The sequence below is a fragment of the Octopus bimaculoides genome, chromosome 14 (genome assembly GCF_046866305.1).
Source record: "Octopus bimaculoides isolate indiv1 chromosome 14, ASM4686630v1, whole genome shotgun sequence".
In the NCBI taxonomy this organism is placed as follows: domain Eukaryota; kingdom Metazoa; phylum Mollusca; class Cephalopoda; order Octopoda; family Octopodidae; genus Octopus; species Octopus bimaculoides.
In genome coordinates, this window is record NC_142941.1 from 16,610,637 (window position 1) to 16,630,636 (window position 20,000).

The 20,000-nt window shown below is 35.6% G+C and overlaps 1 protein-coding gene across 1 annotated transcript in view; it reads right to left on the reverse strand.

Moving 5' to 3' along the window:
• LOC106867680 (dynein axonemal heavy chain 6-like) overlaps positions 1-20,000 on the reverse strand; it is a 367,549-nt gene that overhangs the window by 102,405 nt on the left and 245,144 nt on the right. The window contains exons 59-62 of the mRNA XM_089362433.1: positions 19,768-20,000; positions 16,800-16,985; positions 10,835-11,007; positions 6,544-6,724 (exon numbers count right to left, since the gene is read on the reverse strand). The exon at positions 19,768-20,000 is cut by the window's right edge and continues 70 nt beyond it. Coding sequence (XP_089218559.1) covers positions 6,544-6,724; positions 10,835-11,007; positions 16,800-16,985; positions 19,768-20,000 — 773 coding nt within the window. The remainder of the gene's footprint in view (positions 1-6,543; positions 6,725-10,834; positions 11,008-16,799; positions 16,986-19,767) is intronic.

Sequence of the window (20,000 nt, forward strand, 5' to 3'; positions counted from 1 at the left end):
TTTTCACATCAAAGTGTTGGCATATTGTCCAGTGAACATAGGTAACAACTCACTGATGTCCATGTATATATATTTGGACTTGGTAAGGAACAGATGGCCATCTCATAGCACAGGTTGCATAGTTTGCACTAGCTGATAATATCTTTTATTATTTTATTCTTGTACTCATTTGTGACTCAGCATTGGCCTAGCACAGCTAGTATCAGACATTTTGTTTATACTTTTAGCTCAGAGTTTTCAAGTCACTCTTACCTCTCAATCTGGTTCTCTGTTAAGCCTTGCAGGATTAAGTCATAGAATGGTTTTTTTCTCCATTTTTTTTTTGTTTTTTTACCCTCAATATATTCTGGAAATATATTCTGATTTTGTCTTTTCTTTTCTTTGTTTTTTTTTTCTTTTTAACCTTCTGTTTTGTCCTTATCTAAATCTGTATTACCTGTTTGTAAATTGTTTACATATATTTAGAGAGAAAAGCATTTCGTTTTGTTTTTGATGTTTCATTATTACACATAGTTATTGTTGCTGTCATTATTATCATTATTATTATTATTATTATTATTATGATTATGATTATTATTATTCATTTATTTATTTGTTTGTGGCGCTAGTAAACGTAATGTTATGCAATGCACAGTCAAGAGCATACCACCATGGAAATGAAGAGTCTCAAAAACTACTGGAGTAGTTCAACGATAAAATATTTGGCTGCAGAATAGAAACAAGATGTTTCAACAGCTTCTTGTTGAAGCACACACATTTCATTTCACCACTCAGTGCTACATATGGTTATCCTGCTTCATTAATTCATATGAGCATTTTTTAAAACCCTGCCTCATAGAAATCAAAAATATACTAATATATATATACATAGAGAGAGAGAGAGAGAGAGGGAGAGAGAGAGAGAGAGAGAGAGAGAGAGAGAGAGAGAGAGAGAGAGAGAGAGAGAGAGAGAGAGAGACACAGTGTCTTTGACAAAAATGTTTTACATTCAAGTCAGTTTATAAATTAAGATGTTACACTAGTCATGAATAACTTCTAGTAAAACAAGTAACATTCTTCACTGCCAAATCAAGCAGAATATACAACCTTCTATCAGGGGAAATTAGAAACTCTGCTTGTTGGCTAATTTTTTTTTAATTTTTTGCTTTATTTTTTATTTATTGTTGCATGAGATAGAAAAAAGAAAGAGAGAGGAACACAGGATTGATATTTATGCATATATATTTCCATGCCAGTATGGATAAATCCCCTCACAAGGCTTCGGTAGATGGAATCAGGTAGAAAAAAAGCCCATCACACACACACACACACATATATATATGTGCACACAGACACACACAAACACACATACATATATAGAGGATTGACCAGCAAGAGCTTTGTGCTTGTGCCACATAACAAAGCTCTCATGCTGACACGATGTAAAAGTGGTTGTACCAGTGGCACATTAAAAACACCCAGCACACTCTGTAAAGTGGTTGGCTTTAGGAAGGGCATCCAGCTGTAGAAACCAGTCCAAATCAGACTGGAACTTGGTGCAGTTCTCTCACTTGCCAGCTGTGGTCAAATCATCCAACCCATGCCAGCATGGAAAACAGATGTTAAAGAATGAGGATGATGATGATGATGATGATATATAAACGTAGGAGCGGCTGTGTGGTAAGTAGCTTGCTTACCAACCACATGGTTCCAGGTTCAGTCCCACTGCGTGGCACCTTGGGCAAGTGTCTTCTACTATAGCCTCAGGCCAACCAAAGCCTTGTGAGTGGATTTGGTAGACAGAAACTGAAAGAAGCCCGTCGTATATGTATGTATATATATATGTGTGTGTGTGTGTGTGTGTGTGTGTGTGTGTGTGTGTGTGTGTGTGTGTGTGTGTTTGTGTGTCTGTGTTTGTCCCACCAACATCACTTGACAACTGAAGGTGATGTGTTTATGTCCCCGTAACTTAGCGGTTCGGCAAAATAGAATGATAGAATAAGTACTAGGCTTACAAAGAATAAGCCCTGGGGTCAATTTTCTCGAATAAAGGTGATGTTCCAGCATGGCCACAGTCAAATGACTGAAACAAGTAAAAGAGTAAAAGAGATACATACACACACACACACACACACACACACACACACATGTATGTATATATGAAGGTGTGTGAGTGTGATGCATATGTTTGTGTCACCTTGTCTTGACACCATGTGATCAATGTAAAATGGTTGTCACTGTCATATATGCAGTGACATTCATTTCCAATATTCTGCGTGACCATGTCTGACTATAGGGAAACATTACCTTGCTTGGAAATAAATAAGGGTTAGTGATAGGAAGGGCATCCAGACATAGAAAATCTGCGTAAATAAATTCCATCTGATCAACACAAGCACAGAAAAAAGGGTACTGAAACATGTAAAGGATAAAAACATAAAAGTATTGACCCCAGGCCTTTTTTGAAAAAAAAGAACCTGGTACTTCTAATCAGTCTCTTTTGCCAAACCATTAAGTTACAGGGATGTAAACACTCCAACACCGGTTCCCAAGCAGTGGAGTGGAGAATAAACAGACACAAAGACACACATGCAGATACATACATATAGATATGACAGGCTTCTTTCAGTTTCCATCTACCAAATCAACTCACAAGGCTTTGGTTGGCCCGAGGCTACAGAAGAATACACTTGCCCAAGGTGCCATGTAGTGGGACTGAATGCAGAACCATGTGACCATGTGATTAGAAAGCAAGCTTCTTACCACACAGCCATGCATGCACCTATTATATATATGTGTGTATGTATGTATGTATGTATGTATGTATAGGTAAAAAATTTTCAATAATGGCTGAAATTTTGCCTTGACCCTCTGGCCAATAACTGAAGAGAAGTTGGTGACCTTCTCTGTTTTCTGTTCATCTGTGTATTTAGTATATATTCGTATGTTTATTTACTACATGCTTTTTTAAAAATTATATATATATAGACGCAGGAGCAGCTGTGTGGTAAGTAACTTGCTTACCAACCACATGGTTCTGGGTTCAGTCACACTGCGTGGCACCTTGGGCAAGTGTTTTCTACTATAGCCTCAGGCCGACCAAAGCCTTGTGAGTGGATTTGGTAGATGGAAACTGAAAGAAGCCCCTCGTATATATGTATATATATATATATATATATATATATATATATGTATGTGTGTCTGTGTTTGTCCCCCCACCATCGTTTGACAACCGATGCTGGTGTGTTTACGTCCCCGTAACTTAGTGGTTCGGCAAAAGAGACCGATAGAATAAGTATTAGGCTTACAAAGAATAAGTCCTGGGGTCGATTTGTCCGACTAAAGGCGGTGCTCCAGCATGGCCGCAGTCAAATGACTGAAACAAGTAAAAGAGTAAAAGAGAGTATATATATATATATATATATATATATATATATATATATATATATATATACAAATTAAAAGGGTAAAGGTTTATCAATTTATTAATTTATTAATAAATCAACAATTAATAATTTTTACCAAGCCCTTCGGTATGTAAGCACCATTATCGGTGGAGAACTTATTTACAAGTTCATATACATTTATAAACATAATTAAGGGATCAGCAAATATATATATATATATACACACACAAGTATGTCATATTTTCTGTTTATTGTCTGTTTATTTAATCCTGAAAACATATATATATATATATATATATATATATATATATATATATATATTCTTTTATTCTTTTATTCTTTTACTTGTTTCAGTCATTTGACTGAGGCCATGCTGGAGCACCGCCTTTTAGTGGAATCAAATCGACTCCAGGACTTATTCTTTGTAAGCCTAGTACTTATTCTATCGGTCTCTTTTTGCCGAACTGCTAAGTTACGGGGACCTAAGCACACCAGCATCGGTTGTCAAGCGATGTTGGAGGGACAAACACAGATACACAACATATACACACATACATATATATATATATACATATATATATATATATATATATATATATATATATATATATATATATATATATATATATATATATATATAAGCTGATTAATGCCTTGTGAGTGATATTAGTGAACAGACTCTTTGTAGAAGACCATTGTATACATTGTCTTTTAAGTCTCTGATCATGTTTATCTATGATATGATGTAGGTTCATGACAGTGTTACAGGAAATTGAGAATGATCAGATATAATTGCTATCACATAGAATGGAAATAAGCACAGTCTTCAAATCTCTTTGACTTACATCACTAATGATCATAAATATACCAGTTGTGGGGTGGGGAGACAGTACTCTTAGAGGGTTGTGTGAGATGTCTTGCAGTGTCTGCTCTGAGTCTTTGCATGCTGATGGCAATGCTTGTGACAACATCGATGCCAAGTTTTATTGATCCAAATCAATGGTTTTTCTCTTGGATAAACATTGGTGATGCGGAGAGGAGAGAATCACATGCATTGTTAACTGCTAGTCATCTTCAAAATTCTTGCCACAGCTTGCATATACATGCATAGATGCATGGTAAAGATTGGCCAAAAGAGGCCCCTTTAAATATTTGAAGATCTTGTTTACATCCCTATTCCTCTGTATCCAGCTTACGAGTCATTGGCAGAGTCATCGTCATTGTCATCATCATCCTCATTATCATTCTTATCATCATCTTTATCTTTCTTATAAAAAGTTTGAGAAATATGTCAAGAGAGTTTCCTTTCATGTAGCAAAATGAATGTGGCACATTTTGGAAAGCATGCATAAAAAAAGTTTCACAAACGCTGTGTGAGAATGGCCCCAGCGATATTTACAGAAACCAATTTTATTGCTATAATTATTATTAGAATCATAGCAATGGATTGACACACTTGGTAGAGCATGAGAGTAAATAATGTGTGGCCTTTAGTTGTACTGCTTTGTGTTCTGGGTTCAAAACCCACTGAAGTTAACACCACATTTTATCCATCCAATTTCAATAAAATGAGTACCAGTTTATGACTGCTAGAATCACTAAGATCAACTGACCTCTCCTTGAAATAGTTGAGACTTTGTACTTATATGTTATGTGGTGAGTTGGCAGGGTTGTTAAAGCATCATACAAAATATCTCATGCTAATTATGGCTCTTTATGTTCCAAGTTCAAATACTGCTGAAGTCAACTTTGCCTTTCATCCTTCTTGGGCTCATAAAATACAGGATCTGGGGTTGATTTAATCAACTAACTTGTATCTCTAAATTTCAGAGCTTGTGTATAAGAATGGAATTATAGCAGACAGAATCAACAGAAAGCCAGACAAAATGCTCAAGAACATAATGCCTAAGTTCAAACCCTGCTGAGGTCGACTTTGGTTTCTATCTTTCCAGAGTCAATAAAATAAATACCAATCAAGTATAGGGGTCAATGTAATTGACTAGCCCCTTCTCCTTAAAATTACTGGTCTTGTGCCAAAACGAGAAACAATTATTAGAGTTACTGTTTTTTTTTTCAACTCTTTTACTGGTTCTGGCCAGTGAGGTCAGGCCATAACATAAGAGGTGGCAAGAGAAGCTACATTATTCTAAGCCAATGAGAATATCAATAACATATTAAACAGAGGTGCATGAGTTAGTGGGTAGAGTGTTGGACTCATGATCGTAAGATTGTGGTTTCAACTCGTGCACCAGGCAATGCATTATGTTCTTGAGCAAAAGATTTCATTTCATGTTGCTCTAGGCCACTCAACTAGTAAAAATGAGTAATCCTGCTTCAGTCCAGTGTCCCATCCAGGGAAGAATACATATGCCAGAGAAACCAGGGAATCAGTCCTGTGTTCCTTATAGAGTAATGTGGACTAACCATTAAACAGAAATAATGCACATCAAATGATAACTTATAAAAAAAAGAGTTTATCGTCTATCTTTTTATCTTTTAATTGTTTCAATTATAAGATTGTGGCTATGCTGGAGCATCACTCTGAAGAACTTTTAGTCAACCAAAGAACATTCTTTTTTGTTAAGCTTGATACTTATTCTATCGATCTCTTTTGCCAAACTGCTAAGTTATGGGGATGTAAACACACCAACACCGATTGTCGAGTGGTGGGGGGCAAATACACAACACATATACAAGCTTCTTACAGTTTCATCTACCAGATACACTCACAAGGCTTTGGCTGACCCAAGGCTATAGTAGATGACACTTGCCATAAGTGCTACAGTGGGACTGAACCCAGAACCATGTGGTTGGAAAGCAAGCTTCTTATTTCTTTATTGCCCACAAGGGGCTAAACATAGAGGGGACAAACAAGGGATTAAGTCGATTACATCGACCCCAGTGCATAACTGATACTTAATTTATCAACCCTGAAAGGATGAAAGGCAAAGTCGACCTCAGCGGAATTTGAACTCAGAACGTAATGGCAGACGAAATACCGCTAAGCATTTCACCCGGTGTGCTAACGTTTCTGCCAGCTCACCGCCTTCTTACCGCACAACCATGCCACCTAGTATATAACAAGAAGATGATACATTGCAAATGGGATCTTAAAACAATGAGAGATTACATTTAGAAGCCAATCTTTTATGTTTACCTTGGATTCATTTAGTGTGTTAATAAGGTCCTCATTGTCAAGAATGTTACCCTTTGAATGGAATAACAATTGGAGGATTCGTTCTTCGATGGACTTCAGCTGAATTTTGTCTCGGTTTATATGGGTGATTAATTGGTTACGCTGCTCTTCAAGTTGTGGTTTCTCCAACTGAACTACTTCACTGGAAAAATTCAAGATTCAATATAAATTTATAAATAAATATTTTAAATATTATAGGCATAGGAGTGGCTGTGTGGTAAGTAGCTTGCTTACCAACCACATGGTTCCAGGTTTAGTCCCACTGTGTGACACCTTGGGCAAGTGTCTTAAACTATAGCCTTGGGTTGACCAAAGCCTTGTGAGTGGATTTGGTAGATGGAAACTGAAAGAAGCCCGTCGTATATATGTATGTATATATATATATATATATATATATATATATATATATATATATATATATATATATATATATATATATATATATATATATATATATATATATATATATGTATGTATGTATGTATGTGTGTATATATGCTTGTGTGTTTGTGTTTGTCCCTCCAACATCGCTTGACAACCGATGCTGGTGTGTTTACGTCCCCGTAACTTAGCGGTTCGGCATGGCCACAGTCAAATGGCTGAAACAAGTAAAAGAGTATATAAATATAGAACTACTATATGGTTGTAAGTACAGTAATGTCTTGATATACAAGTTAATTTCTTCTTGGAGACCACTCACAAAGCGAAAGCTTGTAAAGCAGGGAAATAATTTCTCATAATAGTAATGTTATAAATCATAATTTGTTCCCATACTCTTTTACTTGTTTCAGTCATTTGACTGCGGCCATGCTGAAGCACTGCATTTAGTCGAGCAAATTGACCCCAGGACTTATTCTTTGTAAGCCTAGTACTTATTCTAACGGTCTCTTTTGCCGAACCGCTAAGTTACGGGGACGTAAACACACCAGCATCGGTTGTCAAGCGATGTTGGGGGGACAAACACAGACACACAGACACATATATATATATATCTATATACATATCTTCAGACCCCAAACACTACTCACACACACACACACACACACACACACACACACACACACACATATATATACATATATACGACAGGCTTCTTTCAGTTTCTGTCTACCAAATCCACTCACAAGGCTTTGGTCGGTCCGAGGTTATAGTAGAAGGCACTTGCCCAAGGTGCCATGCAGTGGGACTGAACCTGAACCATGTGGTTGGTAAGCAAGCTACTTACCACACAGCCACTCTTGCACCCATAAAAATATTTTACCTATAAAATTTATAATACTCATAAATAAATGGCAATAAAACAATAGTAGAATGTATAGAATATTTTATGTAAAGTAAAAAGAATGCCAAGATCATTTATAATAAAAAATATTATCATTATAATCGTTTTCTGAATCACTTTCACTCACACTAGACTTGTGTATACCATCAATTGTAGACACAGTTGTCGATCCACAAGCACTCATAGACAGACTTGTAGATTTCTTATTAAAAAACAAGTCTAGAGTTGTTTACTTAGAAGTTTTTTTTAGCTCTCTATTAATTTCTCAGTAACATGCAAAAGCATTTGTTATGGTTGGAGAAACTTTTGCACTTTGTTCAAAATTTAGATCTTGTGCTTGAAAAATAAAACTCGTAAACCTGGGGTCTCATAAAGTGGTCTTCGTAAAGTGAGGTAACACTATATTTCATTTCAATACACTTTGCTATAAACAATTGAGAGCTATAACAGAAGGCACTAGCCCAAGGTGTTATGCTGTGGGACTGATCCCAGAATTATGTGGTTGTAAAGTAAACACAACCATGTTTACTTACCACACAACCATGCCTGAAACAAAAAAAAAAAACTGAATGAAAAAATATAATGTAAAAAAATATATGAAAAAATAATAATATCAGTTGTTAAAAGCTCTTGGATATCAAAAAAAAGTGAAGGAATTAATTAATACTTGAAGGACAGTATTTGTAAAAAAAAAGTCTGTTATCATTATCATCACAATTTACTACCTAAATGAGAAACAACAGATAGTTGTAACCTGTGTGAAGAGATCAAAGATCAAAGAGCAACAGATATAGATTGCAACACAGTATAATAGATTAACAGAATATATCATTAATAAAATATTAATGGTATGTTTAGTCTAGACAGCAAAATGATATAAATTCAAAACAATCTTATTTTTTAATTGACTTTATAACCAAATCATTTAGATTTATGAACTTCAAAGAAAAGAAGTTTAATCCAGCAGTCACCAGGAACCATTTGAGTATAATTTGCTTGTTAAAGAATTAAACAATCAATTCATTATTAAGTTATGATTTGTTTGATTTGTTTATACTGTTATGAAAGAATAATTCACCTGAAATGAAGTAAATAACGTTCCTGTCCCTCACTGTCACTGAACTGAATCCCAAGACCAAAGAACTTCCAACCATTATCATCCCAGTTTTAGACAAAGTGTATTTCAGTCTCCGTTATTCATTCTGTCTCACTTTCCAAGATGGTAGGACATACTCCGAGGGCAATCTGGTTGCTATTTCTTGCACAGTGAGCAACAGGATAGTGGCTTCTTCATTGGTTCTGGTGAAATGATATTTCTCAGAATGAAGAACTGCTTTTCTGGTTAGTTTTAATCCTTGTTACAATCATTCAGACATTAGTCATTTGGGATGTTTGAATATTTAAAGATATGTGTGTGGATTGTTAGTGCAATCATTTTGTGGTAGGATTCTCTGTTTCATTAACCTGCTTCCTATCACACAAGACATATTTCCTTGAAATCCATGCATCATATATGATACATATATCCATTTTTTTTCAACTACTTAGGACTTATTAAAAGAAAGCTTCATATTATCCAGAACATATGAAACAAGGGCTCACTGAAAGTCTGAAAGTAAGCATGGTTGTTTAGGACAAACTTATGAAAATGCTTCGACAGGCAAAGGGTAAAAATGGATTACCTAAAAATAGATTGGGCTTATTTTCCATCTAATTCTTTCACATTCTTTAAAATGCTAGCAGCAAGATGCATTTTACATTGCTCAACCTAGGAATCTCTGCCTCTTTATTCCAGCAGTTTTTGTAGGTCTTTAATTTCATGGTGAGTATCCCTGCCAATACCATCAATGTAGTTAAATACTCTTTATCCTCTACTAGGATGTAGAAGTCGCTAAAATATAATGACTGATTCATCCTGTCCTCAACACAATAGCAGTGACCAGTATTACTCTGCACAGAGTAACAATAGTAAAGCTGGTTGGATTTTGTATTGGGTCATTTCATATATAATGCAGTTTTTTATACTTCTTTTATTTTCAAAATTAAAATAAAGTTCTTTTTTAATCTAAAATATACTCTCTTTCATTTTCTACAATGCTCTTCCATCTATTTGGTAGATTTGCAAGACCCCTCTTCCAAAATTCACTTGTCCGTGACAAAAAATACTCTTCCAGTATTGTTCTCATCTCATCTACAGAATTCATATTTTTTCCATCCAAATGATTTTGAAGACTGCAGAATAAATGATAATCAGATGGGACAATGTCCAGAGAATATGGTGGGTGGGGCATTGTTTCCCATTCAAACTGCTCCAGCCTTTGGAATGTCACCCTCACTGTATGTGGTCAAGCATTATCCTGATGGAAGAACACCTTTCACCTTGAAACGAAAGATGGTTGTTTTTCTTCTAGTACTGACTTACGTCGCTCAGGCTGTTTGCAGTAGATTTCCTTTGTTATTGTTTGCTTTGGGTTTAAAAGTTCAAAGTGGACCAAACCTTTCATATCCCACCAAACAGATAACAACACCTCATGTAGATGAAGACCTTTAGCCTGGGGTGCCGGTGTTTCTCCTTTCCCTACCCACTGTCTTCAGTACTTGATATTTTTATAGACAACCCATTTCTCCTCACCAGTCACTATTCAGTAACAAAAAAGGTCCATTCGTGAGACATAACAGTGGTCGTGGTGGCGGCGGCAGCGACGGTGACGCCACGGCAGCAGCGGTGGCGGTGGCGGTGGCGGTGGTGAGGTGTTGTTGTTGTTGGTGGTGGTGGTGGTGGTGGTGGTGGCAAGAAGGAGAGGGAGAATAAAAATAACTGACCAACTGAAAATAACTGAGAAGTAGAAATACATGATGATGTTGATGATGATGATGACAACAATGATGACAGAGAAGGAGGAGGTTATATTTGGCCATCGGAAAAAAAAAAACTGATCAACAACAAAAAAAAGGTGCAGGAATTCTTACCTAAGAACTTGGTCTCCAAGCCCTGTCCGTGTGACAGTGAAGTTAACAATTGTGACTTTAATACAAATTTCAGGAAGATAATGAGGATTGGGTAGTTTCGTTGTCATGAAGAGTTTAAATTCATGACTATATTCAAGTTCAGTGTCTCCAAGACGTATCATCTGACGACCAGACTGAAGAAAAGTTTTTAGCAATGAAGAGAGTTCAGCAAAAATAATTTTTATTGTAGGAAATGTATTTATTTAGTTCTCACAATTTACATAAACAAATTTTCTTCCCAATAAATGTTATCAGAAAGTTTTTACATGCCTTCACATAAACATACAAATTCTGCCTCTCTTTCCTTCTTTCTCTCTCTCTCTCAATCTTCCCGTCTCTCACTCTGTGTATGTGTGTGTGTGTGTGCACGTGCGTGTGTGCGCGTGTGTGCTGGTGTCATGTAAAATGTACCCAGTACAGTCTGTTTAAAGGTCAGTGTTAGGAAGAGCATCCAGCTGTAGAAGCCTTGCCAAAGCAGATGTAGAGCCTGGCAGAGCCTGGCAGAGCCTTCTGGCTCATCTGTTCTCATCACATTGTCCAACTCATGTCAGCATGGAAAAAGGGTGTTAAATGATGATGATAATGATGTGTGTGCATAAATATATATATATATATATATATATATATATATATATATATTTACTGAACTTGAACATAATAATGTGTGTGTTGTGTATACCTATCTCTCTCTCTCTCTCTCTATATATATATATATATATATATATATATATATACACACACACACACACACATACTCTTAACTTGAATATAGTAAAGTGTGTGTGTATACCTGTGCATATATATATATATATATATATATATATATACACACACACACACACCCATATATAGATATATATATATATACATGTGTGTGTGTGTGTGTGTGTGTGTGTGTGTATGAGTGAAGAAAATGACAAAATGGAATTTGTCATGTGAAAATGCTATAAGAAACTTTGTTGCAACCAGCATTAAAAGCTTAGGTGTGCAAGGCAAAGGAGAAAAGTGGCAGCAAATACACTGCCTGCACTGACCCATAATCCTCATACTCGCAACATCTGTGGGCTTCTTTGGAAATCATTGGCAGGACTCACATGTCACATTGAGCATAAGCATTATGACCGACAAAGAAAGAGTTGGTTGTCAGAACCTCATACCTCAAAATCGACAAGAGAGTCCATCACACACACACACACACACACATAAAACATACATATCCTATGAACTTTGATAGAATCTATACAGTGGAGACATCTTTTATACTTCATGCTGGTGGCACGTAAAAGCACCCACTACACTCTCGGAGTGGCTGGCGTTAGGAAGGGCATCCAGCTGTAGAAACTCTGCCAAATCAGATTGGAGCCTGGTGCAGCCATCTGGTTTCACCAGTCCTCAGTCAAATCGTCCAACCCATGCTAGCATGGAAAGCAGATGTTAAACGACAACGATGATGATCATCATCATCACAATTAAAATAAAACTTCTAAAATTGCCCCATCAAAGAAATCCTAACATGTTTCTTCAATCTAACACTTAATCCAACACACTTTGAGTTTCATTCCTTTTTTTTTTAACCTCTAATTATTACAGAAGTCTGACACCAATATGAACATTTAACTCTTCAACAATCCTCTGGAAGATAACGATACATGTGATTTATAATCAAACACATGAGATATAGAGTTTAACTACTTTCTTACTGTGACCTCCATTCCACAGACTGAATGGTAATTGGAGCTTTTTATACCAATTGGAGCTTTTTCATCCTTTTCAGTGACATCTTAAGTGTTGCCATTGAATCAAATCATGTTTAGTTAATAGCTCGCTAACATAGCTACATACTTTCAACTCCCATGAAGAAAACTCTAAATGACACGTACAGCAGAATGCTTTGTGCTGTTCTAAATATTTCATTGGAATGTTAGAGAAGGAGAAAGAAGCCAGAATCTTATATCGTTTATTTGAGGAAAGGCTTTATCTAGAGCTCCTAATATTAAAGGAATTAATTAGGGCAGTGAGCTGGTAGAATCGTTAGCACACCTAGCAAAATGCTTGAAGGCATTTCATTCATTTTTACGTTCTGAGTTCAAATGTTTCCAAGGTCGGCTTTACCTTTTATCCGTTTGCGGTTAATAAAATAAATACCAGTTGTGCACTAGGGTCAATGTAATCAACGTATCCCCTCCCCTGAAATTACTGGTTTTGTACCAAAATGTGGAACCAGTATTAAAAGGATTAATCAATTTTCAGATCCTCGAATTATAATAGGAATAACTAAGAAAAAGAATTAAAACAAAGGTATGGAGTGTAACAATTACAATATATTATTGATCACCAATTAGTAGTGATCATAGTTGGCTTAATTCTGTTCGTATTATCAGTCTTAATCTCAGGCAGCAAGCTGGCAGAATAGTTAGCATGCTCGCCGAAATGCTTAGCAGTATTTCGTCCATCGTTATGTTCTGAGTTCAAATTCCGCTGAGGTCGACTTTCATCCTTTAGGGGTTGATAAATTAAGGACTAGTCAAATGCTGACGTTGATGTGATCAACTTCTCCCTCCCCAAAAATTTCAGGCTTTGTGCCTATAGTAGAAAGGATTATTAATCTTAATCTCTAAGGTGGCAAAATCCTCAGCATTCTGGGGAAAATGTTTAGCAACATTTCATCTGTCTGAGTTCAAATTCTACCAGGGTCAACTTTGCCTTTTATCCTTTCCAGGTTGATAAAATAAGCATCAGTTGAGCACTGGGGGTTGATTTAATCAACTTGCCCCATCCTGCTAAATTGCTGACCTTGTGACAAAATTTGAAATCAATATTAAAGGGATTAGTCAATTTCAAAACCTTCAAATTGTAACAGATATAACTAAGAAAAAGATTATAATAAATGCATGGGTAATAACAATTACACTGTATTCTTATTTCTTTATTGCCCACAAGGGGCTAAACACAGAGGGGACAAACAAGGACAGACAAAGGGATTAAGTCGATTACATTGACCCTAGTGTGTAACTGGTACTTAATTTATCGACCCTGAAAGGATGAAAGGCAAAGTCGACCTCGGCTTAATTTGAACGCAGAACGTAGCGGCAGACGAAATACCGCTAAGCATTTCGCCCAGCATGCTAACGTTTCTGCCAGCTTACCACCTATTACACTGTATTTTTGATAACCAGTAATGATCCTAGTTGATCTAGTTCTCTTTAAGGCAGGGAGCTGGCAGAATTGTTAGCACGCTGGACAAAATGCTTAGCAGCTGTTCATCCATCTATGTTTTGAGTTCAAATTCCACAGAGGTTGACTTTGCCCTTCATTTTTCAGAGTCAATAAAATAAGGGTCAGTTGTGCACTGGGGTCAATGTAATTGACTTAGCCCTTTCCCCAAAACTGCTGGGCTTATGCTGGTATTTATCTAAAGGCGGTGAGCAGGCAGAATTGTTACTGTGCCAGGTAAAATGCTTAGTGGCATTTTGTCAGTCTTTACATTCTGATGCCACCAGGGTCAACTTTGCCTTTCATTCTTTTGGGGTCGAAAAAATATGTACCAGTTGAGCACGGGGGGGGGGGTTGAGCACGGGGGGTTGAGCACGGGGGGGGGTTGAGCACGGGGGGTTGAGCACGGGGGGTTGAGCACGGGGGGTTGAGCACGGGGGGTTGAGCACGGGGGGTTGAGCACGGGGGGTTGAGCACGGGGGGTTGAGCACGGGGGGTTGAGCACGGGGGGTTGAGCACTGGGGGGATGATTAGCTCCTTGCCATGAACTTGCTGGCCTTGTGCCAACATTTTTGAAACCATTCTTAATCTTAACCACTAAGCTGGCAAGCTGGTAGAATTGATAGCATGCCAGGCAAAATGCTTAATTGCATTTCATTTGCCTGAGTTCAAATTCCACCGTTCATTCTTTTGGGGCTGATAAAATAAGTACCAGTTAACTATAAGGGCTGATGTAATCAGCTAGCCCCCCTCTGCCAAAATTTCAGGTCATGTGTCTCTAGCAAAAAGGATTAGTAATCTTAATCTTTAGCAATCAGATTATTCCGTCAAATGTTATGTTTGTCAATTCACGTTGTTTTGAATTAATCATGCATTATTTTGTAGCTTTGACATTTTGACTATGTGACTGCCTATTTTTAGAATGACATCATTAAGGTAGGTGTGAGAGGCCAGATATGAACATAAAACAGGTAGAATATTTGGGCTGGATATGGCCATTTTAAATGTTAAAGGGTTAAAGATGTTCTTAGAAGTCCTAAAAAGATTCCAAAAATGACATATAAAGAATTGATATCTTTTTTTATAGTATGCTGAAAATATTCATGACTAATGAAGAGCTAAACCAAAACATCTCAAATATCATAGAGACAACATGAAAGCACAGGCAGAGATTTACTGCTTATTGCTCATGTAACAAGGAAACTTTAATACATACACACACATACACACTGGCTGTTATATGAAACCCAACACAGTCAAACACTGGTCAAACAACCTACAAGAAATTACAGTGAAATCCTCATCAAATCATGCCCTAGTTATAAACTACATTCTTTGAAAATGAATGAAGAAAAAATTATTCCATGAATTTCCTCCCGATTCTAACTGATTTCGTCTTTAATTTCAAGGAAATGTCTTTCTTTGTAATATTAGTAACTTACAAATTAAATCATGCAGAAAATTTCTAAAAAGAATGAAATACTGCTTTATAGGATTGTAAGAACTTTGAAGAACAGATGAAAAAGAACAGATGAAAAAGAAAATAAATATGTAGATATATAAACTCTATACATCATCTTATACTCCTAAATTTTAAATTTAAATTTCTAATCCCACCTTGTGTTGTAAAGGGATGATTATTTCCCTTGTATTAATGCTCATAGTCAGAGGGCACCACATGTAGTACATTGAATAAGATATTTGAGAGATTGAAGAGAAGGTCATGGGTGGTGGAATATGATTTATGCTAGAACAGTTCAATGACGGCTGTGTAGCTAAACAACAATTGCATAAAGTATTCAAAAGTACTGAACCATGATATTCTTAAGTGTTCCTGGTCCTTTATTTTTTACTTATTTCACAAGGCTTTGGTCATCCCAGGGCTATAGTAGTAGATAGTAGCCTAAGATGTCATGCAATAGGACTGAACCCAAAATTACATGGTTGGGAAGCAAATTTACCACACAGCCATGCCTGTGCTTAATGGATTATTGTTAAATGTTTCATTAGTTACTTCTCTGACACATGTCTGCTTAAACAGAGCTAACAGTTGACTACTCATCTAAAACACAGAAAATACTTTTAACTATCAGTTTGGCATTTAGTACATAAAACACATACTAAAATATATAACATTTAACCATTTAGCATTTAAACATACCATATACAGCATAGGAGGCGTTGTGAGTGTTTATTGAGCGAAAACACCTAAAGCTCTATGAGGCTCCAGCAGGGGATGGTGGCAAACCCTGCTGTACTCTTCCACCACAACTTTCTCTCACTCTTACTTCCTGTTTCTGTTGTGCCTGTAATTCAAAGGGTCAACCTTGTCACACTGTGTCATGCTGAATATCCCCGAGAACTATGTTAAGGGTACACGTGTCTGTGGAGTTTTCAGCCACTTGCACGTTAATTTCACGAGCAGGCTGTTCCATTGATTGGATCAACTGGAACCCTCGGCGTTGTAAGCAACGGAGTGCCAACAATACAGCATAAATATTCCACTTGTTTTATGTTCAAACTAGCCAGATCTGACCTCTCACACCTGCCCTACAATACCATTCTAAAAATAAATAAACAGTCACATCCTTGAAATCTCCATGCTACAAGATATTGAATGATTAATTCAAAACTATGTGAATAAATAAGTATTACATTTAGCAGAATAATCCAAATGATAAAGGGTTAAATTAGTCATGTATGCTAAAATTACCTTGTAATAAGTTTGTTTACATAGGATAGGCTCCAGGGAAGGTTCTAAAACCTCTCCAACATCTTCCAATAAAACAGGCCTACCAATCCGTATGCAATTCTCAAGAGTTCTCATAAGATTGGTATCAGAAGGTTTTATTATACTAAGGCCATATTTAGATTCTCTTTTCTTAATCCACATGTTAGCCTAGAAATCCAAAATACATTTCAGGATTAATTTGATACAAGAGGTGTAATGGTAAAGATCTATATATGTGCGTATGAATTTACATATATGTATGTGTGTGTATATATTTATAAACATATCCATAAATGTATTTATGTATGCACATACACATGCATGTATTATGTTTATATATGTGTATGTATATATATATATATATATATATATATATATATATATATATATATATATATATATATAATATAATATAATATAATATAATATAACATAACATAACATAACATAACATAATATAATATAATATAATATAATATAATATAATATAATAATAATACAATATAATATTATAGTAATCCCTTGACTATCACAGGTGTTATGTTCCAAAACCTCCCACAGAAATAATTAAAATCTAAAAGAATATAAATACCTATCAGCTACAGAACCACAGAAACCCGCAATATACTCTGGAGTCTGCGATACAAATTTACATATATTAGCCAGAAAAATCCACAATGTACTGAGTGCATGATAGGTGAACCACGATATAACAAGGGATTACTGTAATATAATATAAATATATGTATGTATTTATATATTAGGAGACACTTTCTGAAGTTTTTCAGGAGACACATTTATTAATTTCAAAGAAGTACAAAACTCCAATCTCTTTCAAAATAGGACCCTCTAACTTCAATGCACTTGTTGTAGTGTTCCAGCCACTTCGTGAGAGCTTCATGGAAGTCCTTCAAAATGCAAGTGCCCAGGACTTTTGTCACAACTTCCTTCAGCTTCTTCAGCTTAGGGGACAACCAAAAGCCACAGGAAGCAAGGTCAAGGATGTAGGGAGAGTGAGGGACAATTCCGATACTAATCCCTATCAAGTATATTATTACTAGGGTGGAATTATGGACTGTTTGACTGTTTGGCCAGAAGAAACTCAGTGAAAGCAGATGATGCCCTTGCTGTTGAAAAAAAGGGATCATTAAGAGCTTCCTGATGGACTTACTTTGCCTAGCCTCTTGTGTCAGTGAAAAACAGATGCTTGGCTCATACAAGTTCATCCATAAGCAGCCTGGAGCATTTCATAAATTTCCAGCTATTTTAACTAGTTTAATACAAAACATTACTGCATAGCAAGCTTCCAAATAGCCTTCACATCTCAATTGCATTCTGCAAACTAGTAAGCTGTAACAGTGTTTAGTAAGGTGTGTTTAAAGTGCTATTACAGCCGTCACCTTCAATCTGGAATAATAAAATTTCTGCAAGTTAGCTTATTAGATGTATAGTAATGATAAACTAAAATTACAATAATCTAGGAGTTATAACCACCTCTCCTAACAAAGTCTCAACACTTCTGGAAAGCATCTCATGTGTGTGTCCATGTATGTGTGTGTGTATATATATATATATATATATATATATATATATATATATATATATATATACACATATATATATATAATGTATATATACATATTATATATTACATATTATATATTATATTATATATATATATATATATATATATATATATATATATATATACTCATATATATATATAATGTATATATACATATTATATATATATATATATTTGAAATATCATATTTCTAAATCTCTCAGAGAGATTTATGCAGTAGTGATGCGATAAAGTTGTTGTACATTGTCAACTTAATGTGACAATCCCAATAAGGGAATATATTACTGCTGTTTAGCCCTAGGAAGCTGGACCGCTTCCTGTCGGCCTTGACACAATTACTGTGTCCTTATCTTTACGAGGGGGAGACAAGCTCCCCCACCCAGCCTAGCCAGCATTCAGGGACATGTTTCTGAGTCTTTGCTCGTCATCAGCCTGAAGTAGCTTGACCAGCTGGTTGAAGAAGTCTGTCTAGCTCTCACAACATATATAATCACAGTGAAATTTATTCACTGGTTACCAAAATTTGAAATATCATATTACTAAATCTCTCAGAGAGATTTAAGCAGTAGTGATGCGATAAAGTTGTTGTATATTGTCAACTTAATGTGACAATCCCAATAAGGGAATATACTACTGCTGTTTAACCCTAGGAAGCTGGATCGCTTCCTGTCGGCCTTAAGCTACTTCAGGCTGATGACGAGCAAAGACTCAGAAACATGGCCCTGAATGCTGGCTAGGCTGGGTGGGGGAGCTTGTCTCCCCCTCGTAAAGATAAGGACACAGTAATTGTGTCAAGGCCGACAGGAAGCGGTCCAGCTTCCTAGGGCTAAACAGCAGTAATATATTCCCTTATTGGGATTGTCACATTAAGTTGACAATATACAACAACTTTATATATATATATATATATATATATATATATATATTATGTATATATATATATATATATATATATATACATATAATATACATATATATATATATATATATATATATATATATATATATATATATACATATATATATATATATATATATATATATATATATATATGTATATGGATTGAATGATGACAACGTTGATGATGACATTATATATATACATACATAATATATATATATATAATTTGTATATATATATTCGTATAATATATATATATATGTATATATATACTGTATGTTTATGTGTGTGTGCGAGTACATACATATGTGACTTGTAGGGTGTTATAGTAAGAATATTATAGTTACAGTAAGATTAAGTTTAAATTATTAGAGTAAATGAAATCACAACAGTAGAAGCAAAAATCAATGAAATTGATACAATTGTTAAGATAAATGTGCAAAGTTCCAAATATTCATAATTACTTGTTCTTGTGGATCGATCATCAAAGGCCAACGCTGGCTGTAGATAACAATTACTGCATTGTCAATGGAGACTTCATCCCTTGGTAGTCCATCAGAGTTCCACTCGCGAATTTGGTAAGAATTTGAGAGTGTATTAACCATGGAAAAATCAGGTGAAATAGGAATTTCAATTTCGGAACATTTCTCAATCCAGATTGAAATGAGCTCTCGGCGGTAAACATTTGTGAAAGCAC